Source organism: Poecilia reticulata, chromosome 10 (genome assembly GCF_904066995.2).
Source record: "Poecilia reticulata chromosome 10, P_reticulata-male-v2, whole genome shotgun sequence".
NCBI lineage: Eukaryota > Metazoa > Chordata > Actinopteri > Cyprinodontiformes > Poeciliidae > Poecilia > Poecilia reticulata.
This window is the reverse complement of record NC_088839.1, coordinates 13,078,381-13,098,116: the sequence shown is the minus strand read 5'-3', so window position 1 is coordinate 13,098,116 and position 19,736 is coordinate 13,078,381. Positions and strand designations below refer to the sequence as shown.

At 41.1% G+C, this 19,736-nt stretch overlaps 1 protein-coding gene across 3 annotated transcripts; it reads left to right on the top strand.

Moving 5' to 3' along the window:
- Positions 1 to 2,190: 2,190 nt before the first annotated feature.
- Positions 2,191 to 19,669, top strand: eda (ectodysplasin A). Of its 3 annotated transcripts, none has more exons than XM_008419901.2 (8): positions 2,191 to 3,039; positions 9,960 to 10,062; positions 13,432 to 13,470; positions 14,656 to 14,811; positions 15,146 to 15,174; positions 15,285 to 15,336; positions 17,566 to 17,696; positions 17,947 to 19,669. In XM_008419901.2, exons 1-8 carry the CDS (start codon positions 2,713 to 2,715, stop codon positions 18,208 to 18,210), a joined length of 1,101 nt encoding a protein of 366 aa, XP_008418123.1. In that variant the 5' UTR covers positions 2,191 to 2,712; the 3' UTR covers positions 18,211 to 19,669. The 3 variants fall into 3 exon arrangements, with proteins under 3 accessions (XP_008418123.1, XP_008418122.1, XP_008418120.1); XM_008419900.2 differs by having other exon boundaries at positions 14,656 to 14,820; positions 17,566 to 17,690; XM_008419898.2 differs by having other exon boundaries at positions 2,196 to 3,039; positions 14,656 to 14,820.
- Positions 19,670 to 19,736: the final 67 nt, after the last annotated feature.

Here is a 19,736-nt window from a genome sequence, read left to right as displayed (position 1 = left end):
CTCTTTGCAATTTGAAGCGAAACCCAAACGATTCCTCAGACTCTGTCTGGTCGAGCTTTTACCGTGAGGGAGCACACCTACCTCTATGTAGGTCGAGCGCACCTAAATGTCAGGGTTTGTCCCGCCAAAAATAAAGACAAATGTGTCGTGGCACGTGGCCGAAAATGTAATCTAAAGTGGTGATCCATCAGCGGGCCCGTGTTTCAGGCCTGATTAGGCTGCCGGTTTCATCATGTTGATGTTCAAGGACAATCTCGATGTGCAAGTATTCTTCTATTTCCTTGAATAGCAGATCAAAGTGTCTGCATCAGGATAAGATCGTCCTAGCTTCAGATTTTTGGGAATGCAGGAACCTCAAAGCCACATCTAATCTGGTTAAGGAATTGTCCTCAGTAGCCACTTTGCTAACATAAATGTCACACCATTCCCCATGCCCAGCTGAGCGACACATGTTCACTGCAATTGATTGTGCTTCTGACCTCATTGTGACACTGTCTCTCCTCCAGGCCTCCTCTTCATACAGCCAGACGCTAAAATTTCACATTTAAAAACGTGATATTGTTTCTTAAAAGCTTTTTTAACTGCTTTTCGCAACACAGTTTTTTTTTTGTTTTGTTTTTTTTAACTCTACGATGATAATACGATCGCGAACTGCAATGCCCTTTTTTCCTCAATAACACCGGCTGGTATTTACAAAGGAACACCAGTCCATGAGCTGCCACAAACATAAAAAACCACAATGCCAAACAAAGTCCACTGGTGAAAAATAGCATGCCCAGACCCCTAAAACACATGTATAAACAATACGCATTACATCAGTGACCACCCATCTCTGTTCATGCTTACGTCACCAAAAAAATGTCACGAAATGTATTTTCCAGCCTCAAGGTACCACACAGTGTACAACAACCACCTACATGTTCACTAATACTGTGCCGGACCACACATAACAGCAAACAATGACTGTGACTGTTGTCTAAGATTAAAGCATTCAGTATCACAATGTTTCCTTCCAGGGTGGCAAAGAGGGTTTTTTTTGTTGTTTTTTTTTGTCAAGTTGTTTAATACATGATGAGAAAGTCAGACCGCTGCAAAGGTCTTGTTTACAAAAACCCTCACATTCTTGTTAGGATTAAAGAGTTGACACTGTGACCTCTATTGAATGAGTGAAAATAACTCTTCATAGTATAAAACACTACAAATCCTGTCTTTCCAAAGAGTTTCCTGCTTAAATAAATAGTTCGGGTTTATTTTTGAAGTGAGGCTCCAATATGTACTACAGACTTAAAATACTCTTAGCCATTTGTTCCCAGTTCATTGTTGACCACTTCCGTTACTGTAGTGGTTCTCAAATACTCTGCACAGCATGTCTTTTACGAATGTTTTGATTTTGTTGCACCAGATATCTGTGAGCCTGAAGAGCTTACCCTTCTGTCTAAGCTTATTGGCTCTACATCTTAGCTTAGTTCATGGTAAATAATATGCTTCACATTTAACTTGTAAGTTGTTCATACCAAATGTTCCATTAAAGGCTGGTGTAGTTACTGCCAGTTGTACATGTACCATAGTTTGAGAACCGTCACTTTGCATGTTCTTAGTCTTTATTTTACACAGGAAGATCATCGGTGGTTCTCCCCTTCCTACTGTACTTCCATCTTCTGTGTGGAAGATCACTTGTTGTGCTTTACTTGTCTCCTAACTGAGAACAATATCAAACATAATGATATTGCAGTTAAAAGTTTGAAAACCAATGTGATTTAAAATACTGTAGCATCACATTCCCTAAAGGATTAATAGCTTAAAGAGCTACAAATAGTCAGAGAAATAAATTGTCTTATTTTTCTTCTTCTTCTGCACTTTCGTCCATGCAGGGCAGCCATTTTGGGTTTTGAGAAACATCTGACTTTCCTTTACAGTATTCTGCCTTTCTGGGAATATTATGATTTTTTTTACTGCGAACATGGAAATCCCAAATAAGACCTGTCATGGGAGTACTCTATCCTCTAAATGACTACAATTCAGCAACATGAGTAAACCAGTCCTCCAGTAATTAGTACAATATAACATGGCAGACTAGACTAATAGAAATGTTTTAGTTTGTAAAGATTGTGGTTCTATCATAAGATAGTTTTTTTTTTTTTACATCCAAGAAAGCAAAGAAGCAGAGAATGTGCTTTCTTTGATGTTTTCTTTCAATTTTTAATTAGAATTTCTTTTTAGTGCAGATATTGCCTTTTGGTCTGTGAATACCTAAATAATTGTTTTCTTTCGTTATAAATATTTGTATGTAAAAGTTAGCTTTTACCAAGGTGGTTTCCCCTAAAAAATGCTGAGAACCACTGACTTAGTTAAATCCAGGTGTTCTTTTTTTTTTCTTTCCTTGCTTTTTTTTAATTTTCTCTCACACCGTCCCGTCTACACGTGTTGTAGTACCTACTATTGCCCATTAGGTGTCGCTCAACCACTGGCCCTTTTGAATCCAGCGCCCAACCTCTGTCCCGGACCGTCTGGATTAGTCAGCGCTCTGGACCAATCACAGCCGAGATGGGCGGGACATCCATTGTTACTACAGATCCTGGGAGAAGTTTGCAGCCGACCTGCTGCTGCTGCACCTATGAGCCTTCACGTAAATGAATAGCCCAGGCTCGACGCGCCACAAGACGAGCTGATTATGCCGAGGTAAGGAGCATATGACCCGCGCTCCCTCCGATAATGGCATGCGATGACGCTTCACTCACGGAGGACTTCCCGGACACGGTGATGCCCAGGGGGGCTCCATGCATGTGCGGCAAGAAGTGCAGGGGTCGGAGCGGCAGCGCTGTCTTTCTGGGATTATTCCTGCTGTCGCTCACCCTACACGCAGTCACCCTGGTCTGCTATTTGGACCTGCGCTCCGAGGTGAAAAGGGAAATTACCCACCAGAAGCGGGACTCTATGGTGACACACGCCGGGGTTGACCTGGATGACCCGGTGGGGGTTCAGCCGCCTGGCCACCCGCGAATGGACACCGGCAGCAGGCACAGCGAAGAGGATCGAGAGGTAAAAAAGAAAGCCTGTAATGAGATTCAGCACGCTTCTTCTATCGGAGGCTGGTTGATTGCTCCTGTTTCTGTGTCAGGGTGTCAGGTTGTGTGTCTTGTGTTCTGTGCTCGGCATGTTTTACTGGCCAACTTCATGTGCAGAAAATCCTGTCAGCAGCTTGTGTCAACCCAATTCCCAGGGAAGATGGATGTTGAGAGAAATATTTGATTCCCTCATCTATCAATCTGTCAGGTAAACCCAGTGTTTCTACCCTGCCTCAATAAAGCATCTCCCGTTGGAGAATATATTGCAATAAACTCATACATTTTATCCATTATTCCAGTTTGTCATCTTTTTTCCCCCTTCTAAAAACAGAGAAAGAGTTAGATGCTCAGAGTTTCGCCCAGCTGGAAACGCACAGTGGGGGCTGGGGGGGTCAGTGAGTGTACTGGAGCAGGTGGACTGCACATTAACTGAATCACCAGCAGGTGCAAAGCCCCAAGGGCTGATGTAAATTCATCAGGACTTAGATGGGGCACTTGGTACTTGGAGCAGAGCCAGTCTCCGTCTCACATGTGTTTTCCCTTTTGGCAGCGGCTTGATTGAACACTCATTGTGTTGTCTGTGGCTTTGGCAAACAGCCTCACCCCCCCCCCCACCCCCCCATCCCACTCCGACTCCTCCACTCCCTAATTTGATCAGCACGAAAAGTACCAAGTTGCACCTCTCAACTTTACGTTGCTGTCTCAATCCTGTTCATTTGTCAGCGGTTGTGTAAGCTCTGCGCTGGAGAAAACGATTCTCTGTGTGGGACATTGGCCAGGACCTGTAGCTGTCACCCTGAGGGATTTAAGTTTTCCAGTGCAAACACATTTATTCCTCAGGAGGAAACATTAATGAGATCCATCGTTCGCATTGGGATTTCTCCGTAACATTTTTCTCTCACGAGCTCGGGATATTTATTTAGCTGTCTCTTTGCTTGGCTTATTTTAGATAGTAGCTGTTTCCCTTGTTGTAGCCGAGTGAGACGGGCCTGGTATTCGGCCCAGATGGTGATGCTTCATGAGGTGAAAGACTGTGGCCCAGCTGTAAATATTTAACAGTGCTGTGATGCTGTCCGTGCCAGATGTCTGCATTAAACAACTCTGATTACACGTCCCACAGTTTACATAGTTGGAGAAACAGGAGCATGTGGCATTGAGGCCGCACTTGTTAGCCTTTTTTTTTTTTTCCAAGTCCCTTCCTTTGAAGAATCTCTCTTGTAGAGTTAAAAAATGTTTATTGGAATCTTCACACACATCTGCATCAAAGGCCCCCTCAGCGGGAATGGTTGAAATTTAATGTGACGTACAGGTATACAGGCAAGTGTAGCAGAACAATCGGCATACATCTGATGTGGCAAACATAAAACAAGTGGTACTCAACTGTCCTTCACAGCATGTGTAACCAGGATTTGTTTTTTTGTGCGTATAACCCATGTTTTGAGAAAGACAGGTGGTATGGATGCCTTCATTATGGTTAAAACGGCTTTTGAAACATTTTGAAGCATGTGTCTGATCGGTTTCAGCAGAGTTTCTTAGCGAAACAAATCCATTTTATTTCTATGAACAAGTGCATCCAAAAGAATTTCATAGGGGGAAAAAAAAGAGCCATTTCTTGTTTGGCAGCTTCTTGTATCCAACTGAGAAGCGAATGACTGCAGATAAAACAGAAATGGGTTATCTCTGCCTTGTCAAGTGTTACTCTGGTCAGTTTATCTCTTTACCGTTTCATACCCCTATTTCACATATGTACGTTGACTTTTTGTGTCTACAACTAAACCATTTTGCACTTATATACTTTGTGAACAGGTTCTCCCAATAATTATAATGATAAATTGCCTATAAATGTTCATATTTCACCCATAATTTGATTTTATTGTATGTTGCTTCATGAAAACTTAGGTTTATTATCCCGTTTTAATTTTGGTTCTGGTTCCTCGTGTGCAATATGACAGATAACGACCCAGTATCAGACCAAAAGGACTCTAAATGAGCTCACATAATTAACTTTGCATAAAACAGACCATGAGTAGATTATGGAAAGTACGTCAATGTGGATACAAGTGAACGCTAGGTTCATATAGAAACGTCAAGCAGTCAACCAACAAGTCAGGTATGACCAAACTACAAACATAGAAGTAGAGAAGGGACAAAATGACTAGAATGCCACATTGTCCCTACAACGTTTCTCACTTTTCGTAGTTTTGGACTTTTTTTTTTTTTTTAGCAGACTTCTTCTGGTGTTAGAAGGAGCCACCTACCCAGTGACGCAAATGGACGTTCCGTGCTACATATTTCATAAAAGCAGATGTCTGCTTTAAAACAATACATAAGTTAATTCAATTGTACAATAGCTACTAGTAGTTTTGCCATGTAATGAGCCAGTGGCCTCTCCATGGTGTACCCGACCGCTAAACACCCCCGTGGCCCTGATAGAAAACGATGGATTGATATTAACTGCGTTTGTCTCCATAACCCATGAAAATACTGAACCGTAAAGAAAAATATTTGGATCCAGGTCACTTCACCCTTTGGACAGTTGATAACTTTTGCAGTTTTAGACATTTTGTACTCGGGGAAAAGTCCTGTAGAAAATGTAGCTGTGCCTCAAGTAATGTTTAATTACCAATTTATACCTCGTCTTAAAAGAAGGTTTCATACCCACTTGGAGAACAGATGATTTTAGGTCATTTTCTAGAATGTAGAATTATTATTTTTTTTATAATTATTTATCTGTAAAATTAATCAAGAAATACTTCGGTAGTAATAGGAAGAAACCGATAAGTTTAAGCATATTAATTGTTTACTTTGTTTGGAGGCAGTAGGAAAGGACAAAAGACAATTGGTACCTTGAATATTGTATTGTTTGAATACTTCAGAGAGGAATTGGTTTGTACACTGCCACAAAATGGTAGTAAAAAGAAAAGAAACGACATTGTTTGGGTTCAAGTTGGTAAAGGAGCATTTCTTTGAACTTGTTTATAAGGCTAATATTCAGACTTTATTGCATATTTGTCAGCTATAACCTGCTGCCTTCTCTCAGAGTAGATGTTTTGACTTATCTCAGTCAGTCTTGAGAGTAAAGCAGAAGATGAAAATCCAATCAGAAGAAAGCAGCCACTAATATGTATCAGAGATCAAAAATCTTGTGTGTGTGTATAAGCAGAAATGGAACTGATGATGATGAATGCAAGTCACTCCCAGCAGACTGTGTCAGTGAAAAGTATTCATCTCAACCATTTACAAGAATGGCAGTGCTTAAGATTTTTTTTTTTTTTTTTTTTTTTTTAGAAACATTCATAAAACTAAGCAGCCGTTTCCGGATTGCAGGTAGAAGTTAAGGACCACTCAAAAACTTCACAGTTTCACCAAATCCTTCCAGTTGCTCTCTTAATCCAAGCAGATGAGCTGGCGATTTATGATGTGGGTCTGGGAAGTGATCTTAACAGTCCTCACCTCCACCTCACTGTTGGTAATGCCCTTGAGCAAGGCAGTAAATTCCAGCTGTTTCGCAGATCTGCTCAGTTCCCAACAGTAAAAATAAAACGACCTCCGTCCAGGTGTGTACAGCGTTAATATCTATGATGGCAGCGAGATGTGGGGTTCGAGCATGTTGTGCCTTTGTCCACCTGACATCAGCGAGAGAAATGTATTAAAGTGTGATCTAAGGATTATTTGATCGTGTTAGCTCGGCTCATGTTTTCTTCTTGGGCCTTCTGTTATATGAAATAATTCTGTGCTCTGATCTGTGCCTTCAAAGTCTCAGAGAGAGCACATGCTGAAACATCTGGAGTCTGGTTAATGGCTATTAAAAAAAAAAAAAAAAGCCAGTTTGATGGGAATTAAACTCAAAAGTCCTTACTCGCGTACAGCGTCGAGGCGCCGGGTGGGCTGTGACCTTCTTTGATTGTAATTTGCTGCCGATATCTAAAACAGCAAGTATTGTGATTGTTCACTCGGATATCGTGCATAAAATAAATTAAGTGTCGTAAAAGCCCAATAGGACATTAAAACATCGGCGACGTGAGGAGAGCAAACACTTAAACGCACACAGCCTGAATCGTCCTGACAAGCAGATGGCGCAGACAGATTGAGTCCAGAGTCGTCGCAAACATCAACCAAAATAATAAATTCTCGACGCGTTCGAGTGAGGAATCTCTCCGCCAGCAAGTGTTGCAACAGTCCGAGCGGTGATTGGCTGCTGACAGGCTACATTTCCCTCAGGTTGAACTTCATAGTGTATGCGTACTGTTATTGAATTACCCGGGTTATGGTTTGAAACACATGGAGAGAAAGCGGTTAAGACGGGGAGGCCGCCCTTTTTGTGCGTGGTGTTTTAAAAGAAAACACGCTGTCATCGTCGAATTCGAGCGCTTGAATCACAGGAGTATCACGAGCCGTCGGCTCTCTGGAGGATGCATGCCACTGGGGTTAGTAATGCCTGCGCAGCGGTGATGGGCACCCGACATGCAACATCAGCCACCAGCCCTCGGTTTCACCTCCTCAACTTTTTAACCTCACATTCTTAAGCGCTATTGGGTTTCACATATCTATGCCGCAACCAGGATGGATATTTAGTGCAGTGAAATATAAAGGCGAATCTACTTGTTGTCTTTAGTTGTCATAAATATGTAGGGAATCTGATGTTTAAAAGTGCTGGCAAGCATACAGGCTTTTGGAGTGGTGCTAATTAAAGCGAAAGGAGCAATCCTGTAATAGCAAAATTACACAGCCTGGGGTGACTGAATTTTAGTCATATCCTCACGAAGCAACAGGGAATCGCGTCCACGGCTCGCAACAGCAACCCCCCTCACTTTGAAGATTTGAAAGCCCTCTAATTAATTGCATTTTCCCTTTGTGCCGAAAAAGAATGGTTTACTCAATAGTTGGCACTTGGCATACATACCAACACGTTGTCATCCTGATTTACTGTAACTCGGCATGCCTTTGAAGACGATGAGGGCTGCAAATGTTGTAATGATGTGAAACCAAGCAAGCGAGAGTGTGAAACCATTCCGCATGGCACTTTAATGGGAGCTTTTAGTTTAAAATTAATTTTTCTTCCCCGCTCTTTTGCCTTCATCTGTCAGCTGCACCGGTTTGGTAGTAGCCTCGCAGACTGCTTGTTTGTCTTTCGTCGTTCTGCCGGGCCCTTAATCTCGGGCCAGAAATTGGCTGCGAGATCATGTTTGGCTGTCAGAACAGACGAAAGTGTAAAGCCATATGGCTGAACATACACACCAAGAATACTTTTGAGATACCCCCCCTCTCCACCCCCACTCGTTCTTTTACACACCAACAGCTGGAGAGGAGATGTGGAGGCACCTGCATGCCAAATGAACAGCAAACGTTTCAGCTCCCAAGGAACATCTGGAGCGGCTGTGTTGTCCGTAAACTGTTCCAACTCGCGCTCGTTCATCGGTTCTGGATTTCCCGGGCCTCGTAAGGTCAGACGTAGCTGGCAGCTGGTCAGGGACGTAGATGTTAACTGCACTCTGAGCCGGCTGGGGAGGTGTTCGACATGATTCAGCTCATCGCTCGCTTCAGGGAAGGCATTCGGGAGGGTGGGTGTTCCCACATCTGAAAAGAGGTATAGAAAACTAGAAACATAACTTCTTGTGTCTGTCTTCTTATGGTCTGTCGGTGGTTTTGGTTTAAAACCACACTGGGGAGGCACTGAGAGTTCAAGCTGCTTCGGAAAGGGGGCGATATCAGGTTGTCGGGGCTTCGTGACTGAACTTTTAGAAATATTTCCCATTTTACCATCTTGAAAATCAAACCTCGATGTATTTTATTAAGATTTTATGTTGTAGCCTGACACATGGCATATAAAACCGTGAAATGGAAAAAATAAAAGCTACTTATAGCTTCTAAAATATTTTACATGTATAGTGAGCGATGCTTAAATATTTTTTTATGTGATCAATCCCCTAAGGGTTTTCTGTTGTTTTTCATTCACTGTGACCTTCAGCCCTCCATTGTGAGATTAATAATTCACTAACAAAATAATTGTGATATAGTGTACAGCACTAATATTATAAGGAAATTTTAAAAAATATATAATTTTCCTGCCATTTGACAAAAATGTCCTTCTTTTGTTGATCTGACATGTGAAATTCAAACATTAAATATTGCACAGGTGGAAATAAAGGGCTTGTATGATGCTGCACATGAAAAGAAATATATGTACACATTTTCAGATACGATAAAATAAAGTCTGTGTGGCGATTTGGATGTTTTTGGTGCCAGGTTTCAGGACAGTCTGACACTGATCAGCACACCAATATGTAGGTCATATAAAAAGACAGCAGTGGGGGAAAATTGATTTACAGATCTTAAATACGCCACACCAGATCTGTTTCTTGGACTTTTTATTTTTTTTAATTTTGGTTATTCATGTCACCAGTGAATAGGCTGGGACCAGGTGCGTATGAATAGGTGTTGCTCTCGAATTAACCCCACCTCATGTCCTCCTTTTGTGTTGAAAAAGAAAAAAAAAAGGTGAATTTTAGAGCGTCCGTGGCCAGGTGGCGAGTTCAGACACAGACAGAAACGACTCGGGTTACGGGATAAATTACCGCCCGTACTGGGACAGACAATGACTTGGCCACAGGTGAATGTCTCGGCTCGCGTCTTTTTAAATGCCCCAAGTTGTTTCTGTGCAAACATTACATGCCAAGAATAGAGTCAATACTTGTAACGTGTGTTTCCCTCTCAAAACCCTGGATTGTTTTTCCTTTATTTTCTGTTGACTTCATCCCAGATGGCATTGCTGCTTATTGATATTCACCGCTGTTCGATTCAAGGCTCTTTTGTTTCGACGCTTGTTGCACGTTTTGAGTTCTGGGCAATTTTCCACTCTTAAATTTTCCCTTACCCTCTCTGTGTCCCCTTCAGGAGAGGTTCCTCTACAGAAACGACGACGACTTCCACGGCACAAAAGACAGCAGAGGAAGAACGCGACGAGCAAAAAGGAGTCCTGCCAGGGAAACGGAAACAGGTGTGAGGCGTTTTTTTTTTGTGTTTTTTTTTTTTTATTATTCATCCACACCCTTACAAGGAAGCTGTAATCGGATGCTGTGTTTCCCACCTTGTCATTTTCCACCTGTAGATTAACTACTAGAGGTGCACCAATTAGGCCTTTCCCTGGTTGACAACAATTTCCAATTTACTTTTAGGTCTGACCTTCCAAACATTTATAGCACTAATTTTGCAAATAGGAGGGATGTTTGCAGTAAATCTCCATGGGAAGGTGATCCATGAACATTTGGAAATAATTTCAAATTGGAACCTTGTTGGAATTAAATGAAAATCGTGGCCAATTTTATGCAATGTAATCTTACCCCTGTCATTGGCCAACATAAACATAAATGTATCGTTTGTCGTAGGCAAAGATCCATGCAAAATAATGCCATTAAAAAAAAATCAACAGATGTATTTATTTGCAAAACCTTATCAAAATTGAATTATTTTACTGGTCATTCAGTTCTTAAGTTGAAGAAAGAACAAAATAGGAATATCAATAACATTATTCAAGTATGGAGAATGGGGCAGAGCACATTCAGACTTTTTAATGGATAGCTTTTTTTTTGGCTCCCTTAAAGTTAAGAAATCTAAATGTGGTCACAATTGTAGCATCAGTAGTACAAGTTTATAAAGCTGTGTCTATGTGAAGAAGGAATGTGGCGACATTTGGGCCTAAACCCCAACAATATGCAGTATGCCATGTGCATGTGATTTGAATAACATTAACTTGCTCAAGATTAACGGCATTAAGTCTGGTTGTTTTAGTCAACGTTGTGCCAGAACCTGCTTTCCTCGACTATATTTAAAATCTCTATTAAAGCGGTGGCCATGCATGCTAACCTGAGCATTCATGACAGACTCTGCTGACAAGAAGAAGCTGTAGCACAGCAGAGAGAAAGCAGGAGGGTGTGAGCAGCACGTACACAAGGATGATTGACAGAACTAAGATACTGCACCAGACTGTGAATGTTTTGTTTTATTTCTGACGGAGCAGCTTATTTGTGGACTTGACAGCCTTCTCCCTTCTCTGCGAAGGGAGAAGACAGAGAAGTTCATTATGCTTTCAGAACATAATGTTAGTTTGAACAAATATGTAAAATACTATACACGTGTGTGTATGTATATGTATATATATACATATATATATGTATGTGTATATATATATATATATATATAAACCCTGTAGGCCAGCCTCCAGGGTTTATATATATATATATATATATATATATATATATAAACCCTGTAGGCCAGCCTCCAGGGTTAATAATCTTGGAATGGTTCCAGATCTAAAAATTTCCAAATTATGCATCCCTATCTTAGACTATAACAAGCACTAAGTGCTGTATGTTGCTTAAGAAGCAACAGTTTTGAATCCAGCAGAAAGTAATCAAATGCAATCTTAAAGGTGTCTCCAGCTTTTATCACTTTTGGGAAACTTTTGGGAAACTAAAAAAAAAAGTGCATCAGAATGTCGGAGTTAAATCACAAAACAAATATGTTAGGAGTTCTTATGTTTTTTTTATTGAATATAAAATAATGGGTTTGAGTTTTTGTTTTTTGTTTGTTTTTTTGTAATGCTTGAACTTCTGATTACCAATCAAATCCTTTCACAGGAAAACCAACAGATGAATTAGTCCACTCTTGTTGACTGCATTGCACCTGCTGACTTGACTGTTGAGCAATTGTTTCTGTAGTAACGGGGTTCGGTTACTGGGTAAATAAAGGGCTCATGTTGGGATTACGGCTCCTAAATTCTGAAAACTGGATGTTAATGGCTTCTCACTTCTCTGTGGAATGAATTATTTTAGTTTTTTTTTTTTTTAAACTTCTTAGTGCTAACTTTACAAAGCGACCGCACCACATCATTTGGCTGTGCTTTTATAGCAAAAACTTTAAGTGAAATGGGATTGATTAATACTTGGATAGCAAGCAAGGACAACAAGGGCTTTGGGAAGGTTGCACCAATTCGAAACAGACAGTGAAATCCTCTCGATTTTCCTCAGTCTCAAAATAACACAGTCTCTCAAATGTCGCTCGCACCTATCGTCGCACATCTGAATATTAGAATAATAGTCAGCAGTGTTGATTGCTTTCGTTAAGCTGATTTATGTAAACTAATAACTCCATTGAAGGAAAAAAGAAGAAAAAAAAAGCCATATGGCTAATATGTCTGAATTAGCTTTTGTTTAGAATCTGAGCTATGCAAATAAAAAAAAGCAAAGACTTTGATGTTTCATGTCTGAGTGCAACAAGTGCACCATGATCACAAGGCATTCCAGCGTCTGTGGCGTGACACTGAATACTTGGGGTGTGGCGGCGGCGGGGGAATTTAGTGATTGTGTTTAAATTAGAAGAAAAAACTCACCTTTGAGAGTTTCTACATAAATCAGTAACGTCCCGAGCCTCTAAACACTAATCATTCCCAGGTCTTTCCTCTACGCCGAGCGCACAGACAAAGGCTTTTGTAATCTCAGCCTTAGATGTGTGCTGTTTTGTGTGCATTTATGTATGTGTGTCCTTTTTCTTTCTTTTTTTTTTTTTCTTTTTTTTTTGCATGTGTGTGTTTGTGTGTGTGTCTGCAGCGCTCCTCTAACGGGCACCAGATTCCAGATAGGGCTGCTCGTTAAGAGAAATCTACGCGGATGCATCCAGTCATTTAGCCAGGGGAGAAACGCCGGCCCATATGTTTGAGGGGGGACTCAAACTGTGAGGTTTTAAGGTTAAATGGCCTTTGTAGTTCTAATGACATGGTAAACATGCACAAAAGGGCTTTTTGAAAGGATTCCTCAGCTGAGCATATATGTACGTGCGCGCATTTTAACTCCGGAGCAGTGACATCGATTCCCCGTCGAACATCCGGACGTGTGCGGCCGTGCACGCAACGGCGACGCAGGGCACGGGGGCTGGGGGCGGGTCGGGAGGGGGGGGTTGGTTGCCGGTGGTGAATGTATGCTTAAACAAACCCATGCACACATGTACACACACTTTCATCTGTGTTCTCCATCTGGGTCTAATTCAAAGAAAAGGGATTTTGGCAGGATAAAGTATCTCTCTAATGATCTTCTCCAGTTCCACTGCCTGCGAATGCTTAAGGCACTTGTTCATACAGAGGAGGTGAAACCGCACTTACAAATTACTACACTACGAGATACCGCAGACTGACATACCTCCACTCCAGTGGGTTTCGCCGCGCACCGTCTGAATCTGGGAAACCCGATTATGGGATACCTGCGCAGAACGAGGCGGACGCTCGGGATGGTGTCCAAGACGGTGATTGTTCATGAAACTATTTCGGGAATAATCATGCTGCTGTTTTTTTTGTTGTTTTTTTTTACTATTTCAGAATCAAATGGAAAGGAGAAGAGGAAAGAGAGGAAAAAAGGTACTGTGCCTTGCAAGATGTCTATTGGGATTTTGTGTGATGGACAAACACAAAGTAGTGTAACACTAGAAGGAAAACTAGATTGTTTCAAACTTTTTTACACAAATGTGTGAAATATGTGTGTTGCATTTGTATTCAGCAATCTTTCCTCCGATACCATTAAATAAATCCAGTACAACCAATTAATCAGCTTACTAGTAAATAGTCTACACATATTTACCAGTAAGTTAAATACTGGTAAATATTTAACTCTAGTATAAATAGAGTTGTTCTGTGATGACCTCTGGGGTCATGAATAGGTCAGGTTTGGATTTTCTTTAAAGTGGTTCCAGCAGGCTTAAAGCAGGCGTCATCCCCAGCTTTTAGCATCTCACTGGACTAATTCTTCATTTTAAAAAATGAAAAGATCTTTGGACAACTGCAAATGTAACATTAAAAAGGCCGTCAACATAAACAGAAAGGCCTGGCAATCTGAGAAACTGTCGCCGTGGTAACTCTGGAAGAGCTGCAGACATCCACAGCTCAGGTGGGAGGATCTGTCAACGGAACGACCTGTGAGAGAGAAGAGCAGTTGTTGAAAGAAAGCAATGAGAAGTCCAGCTTTTTATTTGACACACATAAAAATAAATACATAAAATTAAGAAAGGCTATGTTGAAGAGGTTTTAGCCAAATGAGGCCAAAAGTGAACTTTTTACAAAACATGCCAAAGTCTGCGTAGCAGAAAACCTAGACCCCAGCGCTCCATGCCCACAACGAAACGTATTAAAAAATCTGGCAAGACATGAAAATTAACATCTCCACTCACACTCTCCATGAAGTCTGACTGAGTTTCAGTGATTTTGCGTGTCCTCAATTAAACTAGAACTTTTAACTTTATTCACTTTGAAGTTATTTTATTAACTGTTTAAAAAAAAAAAAAATATGCATCTTTTTTTTCACTTCCAAATAAACACAAGTTTGTGTTGATCTATCACATAAAAAAACCTCGTAAAATACAGTGAGGTTTGTGGTTGTAACGAGACAAAATGGAGTATTTGGAATATGAACATACTTGCGTGTATTTTGTTTTATGCTCTCCATCAAAACCTTCGTGGCTCTGGCCCGTCTTCATATCGCCACATCTCTTAAGATCACGAAGATTAGATTCCAACAAAAGTAACTTTATTGTCTTTCTCTTTCCACAGCGAAGAAAAGGCCTGGACCGCCTGGTCTCCCGGGTCCCCCGGGGCCACAGGGCCCGCCGGGCATCCCGGGGATCCCCGGCATTCCAGGAAGCAACGTTGTGGGGCCCGTAGGACCTCCCGGGCCCCCTGGGCCACAGGGACCTCCAGGCCCTCAAGGTCCGGCAGGTACAAAGACTCCGCGCAACATACGCTGAGATAACCGAGAAAACAGAGCTCGGAGATTTTCCACCTAGATTACAGTGCTCCCCCATCACATCGCCGCTTTCCCACACTAGAGGGGGGCTCAAGTTGTCAAAATTGATTAACTCATTGCCTCCACTGTGAGGCTGTCTGATTCAGGTTGTCAAACATTGTGCAGAATAGCAGTGATTTATCCTTAAACTATGTCAGTGTTTGTTTTGTTTAATCACCGCTCCTCCTTTTGTTTCTCTCCAGCATTGAACTGCAGGATTTAAAAAAAAAAAATCATGTCTGTCTTTTATTGTTGCAGGGGTTTCTGATAAGTCAAAGAAATTCCAGGTAAGAGTACACCCTTCATTGAATTAAATCTAATTCTACAAATATTTATCAATGTGAGGGCCCGCCTGCCCCCCTTGCAAATTATTCACCTGGGGTTCTTTGCTTTCCAGCCGGCAGTGGTTCACTTACAAGGACAAGAAACAACAATCCAAGTGAGGGAAGGTGGGTGCCTTGCTCATGCTCACTCGGAGATATACTAGCGTGTTTGACACGAAGCAATAAGCACGAATTATCCCTGTCACTGCTGTTTGTCAAACACACAATTTTGGAGTTATACCAAACAGACGGGCCTGCCAAACATTGAAATTACAAGAAAACAAATGACATTTCTTTAGATTGTTGGCACGCCTTTGATGGTTCGCTCGAGAGATCCAGCACGCCACATCTGAGGGGATTATGGTCTTTATGTCGAAATACGGAATCGTCTACAAGCCCCTGTTAAAATGGAAAGCTTGTGCTATGTAAGAAAATAAAATGAAATAAATCATTTCATTTTTTTACACATATCAGGCAATGTAGTGCGTTCCGATTAACTAAGAAGAAAAAACTGCAAAATTAGTGCCAATCCTTTACCTGATACTTAGTTGAAGCACATTTCCATTCTTTGGCACATACCTAAGATCAATTATAGTCAAATAACCTAACTGAAATGAAGTCGACCTGATTTACAACCTCTAGCTAAAGGCATACATTGCAGGAAGGTTACAAAGGATCTCATTGTACAAAGATTTGGGTGAGGACAAGAGTGTAAGAATTCACAGTAATGTATCTTGGCACAGTAAAGAAAATCTTTAGTTATTAGAGAGAGAAAAAAGGGACAATGGTTCTAAAAGCTGAGGGTTTCTCGAAAACTAAAGCTACACAACAGAAATCGAGGGAGGCTGCTTGACCGCAGCACCGAAGAAATCTTCAGGAATTTCCACTGAACGCTCCTTGTGAGAAAAGTCTTATGTATTCTCCATATGTCTGGACTAAGGAATAGGTTTACATGAGAGAAGCCTTTTTCTTTTGTCCAAAGAAAACATCCACGTCTGACTAAAAGCTCTCAAACCGTGTGGGGAATCTTTATAATCTTTACAAACTGAAACCTTGGGCAAATATTTTAGCACTAAAAGAACGTCATGCTAAGTGAAACATGGTGATGGCTGTATCATGATCTGGGATTAGCTGGAAAATTTTGTTTTGTCAAGATGGATGAAGATATGAGTAGCTTTGACCCAAGGACTTCAGGTGCTTGCGAGAAAGATGAGGAGCAATTTTTATTTTTTCTGTGTCAAACCAAGTCCAACAAAATAAGAAAATTCAGGATTTGGTACGGATGAGCCTTTTTTCAAAAAGCTTCAGTCAGAGTTGCAATTTTTTTAAGCTTTATTTTTGCCTTTGTGTGGTTTTACAGAAATAGTTGGTATTGCTGCACATAACTTCCCCAAAAAGGACAATATTATACCATATTTAATAATTAAAATGGAAATGGCATTTTCAAGTAATTCCACCACTCGTAATTCATAGTAAAATCATGTTCTGGGGAGTTGTCAAAGTGCAAAAGTGTAATTCCATATTGGTCAATCAAGTTAACATGAACTGTATTTTCAGTATAAGAAAATCCTACAAAACATCTCAAAGGTTTTTGCAAAAAATAAGACAAAAAAAGGCAAATGTTACCGTTTAGCATCACATGCTTTCATCTTGCAGGTTCGACCTTCACAAGATGCCATGAAACATGAGGTTGAATTAGAAGTGGGCTAAGATTATTGGTCAAAATCCAACAGAGCTGCAGTGATTAGAGACGTTAGAGAAGAAGAAAAGACAGAAAACGTTAAATTGCTCGGAAAGATTTGCAGAGAAGTGAATTTGTGAACGATGAGGTCATTTGCGACAAGTTTCGACATCACAACTTCCTGAACACTGCCAAGTGAAGGAGTGAGGCGCTCACAGACCGCCACCGATGAAGACTGATTGTTCACAATATTCAAACAAATTTCATTGTTTCACTTTTGGTCCTTTACACAGATTTATTTCTTATTCAGTTGAATTGCGAAGGATGTACGTCAGAGCTGCTGTCAAATGAGAAAGTAAATTTTCCAGCTGGAGAAATGTGTGATTCCGCGACTTTAACATTGTGCAGGACGATAGTGGCCTAACTGTAATCTCACTGCTGTTTCATGTTCATTCAACACATGTAAGCCTGCTTTAAATGTCAGAGCCATGTGGCCTGACGTCAGGACTGAACGGCTCGCATGCTACCTCAGTCCTTCTCCTAAGACGGAGCACAAGCATCATTAAGCAGGTTTATATTCTGTCAGTGCCAAGATCTGTTTTTCGTTAAAACATCGCCACGAGTTGTTTATGTTGACCGTTTGTCTCGCCCTGTGTTTGTTGTGACATGTTTAGATCTGTCTCAAGGCGTCCTCAGGAACTGGAAGATGGTGTCCATCAATAAAGACGTGTTCAGGATGAACCCTCGCACCGGAGAGCTGGTGGTGCTGCTGGACGGTGTCTACTTCATATATAGTCAGGTAGAAGTGAGTACGGTCCTTGACGTAACTCCTTTAAAATTACAGTCGAAAAGAGCTGGCAGCTGATCTTAAAAGAAACCCTGCCTGCTTTGTTAATGTCTGAGTCATTCTCTTCCCTCTGTGGCTCAGCGTGCAGCTCTGGAAGTCGTGCTTCTGCTGCCGCTCAGGCTCTCAGAGAACCCCCTAAATGCTCTCGCCGCCCTCGTTTAGATTACCCCTCTCAGTCTCGTGCGGATCTCCTTTCTTTTCTCACCAGGTGTACTACCTCAACTTCACCGACATTGCCAGCTATGACGTGATGGTGGACTCCAGCCCGTTCCTGCGCTGCACGTGTAGCATCGAGACAGGCCAGCGCAAGTTCAACACCTGCTACACGGCAGGCGTGAGCCTGCTGCGCTCGGGCCAGAAGATCTCCATACGCATAGCCCACGAGTACACGCTCATAAACATGACCAATCACACCACCTTCCTGGGCAGCGTCAGGCTCGGAGAGGCTCCATCTGCTGGACAGAACGGTTAACTGCACTCGCCGTCTGCTGTCTTTTTTCATCCTGCCTGATGTGGGATTGCTGGGTTCATTTTAAGGCCAATGTCTAGAGGACACTCGGCGAGCTTTGGTGACTTTTGTTCACTTTCAAACGTTTGCCTTTAAAAAAAAAGAAAAAAAGGACTCTGAACACTTCAAATACTTCCCTTCCACATAAATATGTGCAGAAATACGCCTTTTGGAACCAAATATCCTCGTCAAACTTCAAAATCTCTATTTATAGTCACCCTCGATGCGCAGCAGCTCTCTTTATAACAAGGAAGGACACTGTGCTGATAGGTACTTAGTAATTACGTACTTTTACGTGCTGTTGAACAATGACAAAAAAAACACCAGTGACGGTGCCTTGCAAATTTATTCATGGTTCACACTCCTCCTCAAACCTTTCATCACGTCACAGCCACAAAAATGAATATATTTTATGAACATTTTACGCAATACACCAACATAAAGTTGTCCTTAGATCTGAAATGGAAGGAAAATAATTAAGTTTTTAGCATTTTTTTTTTGTTTTTTACAAATAAAAACCTGAAATGTTTCTACCAGCTTTAAAATGTTAGCTACTTTGATTTTGCAAAACATGTCAATCTCACAGATTGAATGAAGAGCATCTGTAAACAACAGGTTTTAAGTGTTGCCACAGCGTCTCAATTGGATACAAGTTTGGTCTTTGGCTCATTTATGCATTTGGCATGAATATGCTTTGATCCAGACCGTTCCATTGGAGCGCTTGCTTTGTTTGGGATTATCTTGATAAAAACTGAACCTCCGCTTACTAACTAGTTTTCTTTCAGAATCGCCTTGTACTTGGCTTTAGCCAGCGTCCAATCAACTCTGACCGGTTGTTCTGTTCCTGCTGGTGGGGGAGAAAAAAAAGTCCTACAACATGATATTGCCATTGGGATGACATGACATTTTTATTAGTAAAGTTTAAATCCGTTGTACAATTTTCCTTCCATTTCACAGCTCTTTTTCAAGGGCCATCAAATAAACTTCCAATAGCAAAAAAAAAACCTTAAACGTTTGTGATTGTATTGTGGTAAGATATAAAAAAAGGTACTTTAGCGAGGCACTGTTTCTCTCATGATTTAGTTTCTGTTTCTATTATTTAAGCCTTTTCTATAAGTCATGGAAGGAGGAGTTGAAAACTCCACGAGATGCAAGGACAAAGGAAGGTATTCAAAGAGCAACAGCACTATATATATATATATATATGTGTATATATATATTTTTTTGCGCACATTTGCACTACAGCATCCCTGCAAAATACCAGTGATATGTCTCCCAGTGCTTTTGTTTAGTTACCTTATGACTGAATCCATGTAGAGAAACAAGTTGTTAATACATGCTTGTACATAATGTATATAAAATGGAATATACTTTTGTAAATGGAGTTGATTGATGGATTAAAATGTTTTCGTTTTCTGCCTAAGTGCGCCTCCCTCGTCTTCTGTGTTTGTGCAGCCGGTGGTGTTCATTTAAAGGCCTCCAACCTCCCT

Excerpts from the sequence above, each read along its gene's own strand:
- eda (XM_008419898.2), top strand. The coding sequence starts at position 2,713 with ATGGCATGCGATGACGCTTCACTCACGGAGGACTTCCCGGACACGGTG. Across the intron at positions 3,040-9,959 it reads ACAGCGAAGAGGATCGAGAG|GAGAGGTTCCTCTACAGAAA; the intron begins GTAAAAAAGAAA and ends TGTCCCCTTCAG. Across the intron at positions 15,175-15,284 it reads ATAAGTCAAAGAAATTCCAG|CCGGCAGTGGTTCACTTACA; the intron begins GTAAGAGTACAC and ends TTTGCTTTCCAG.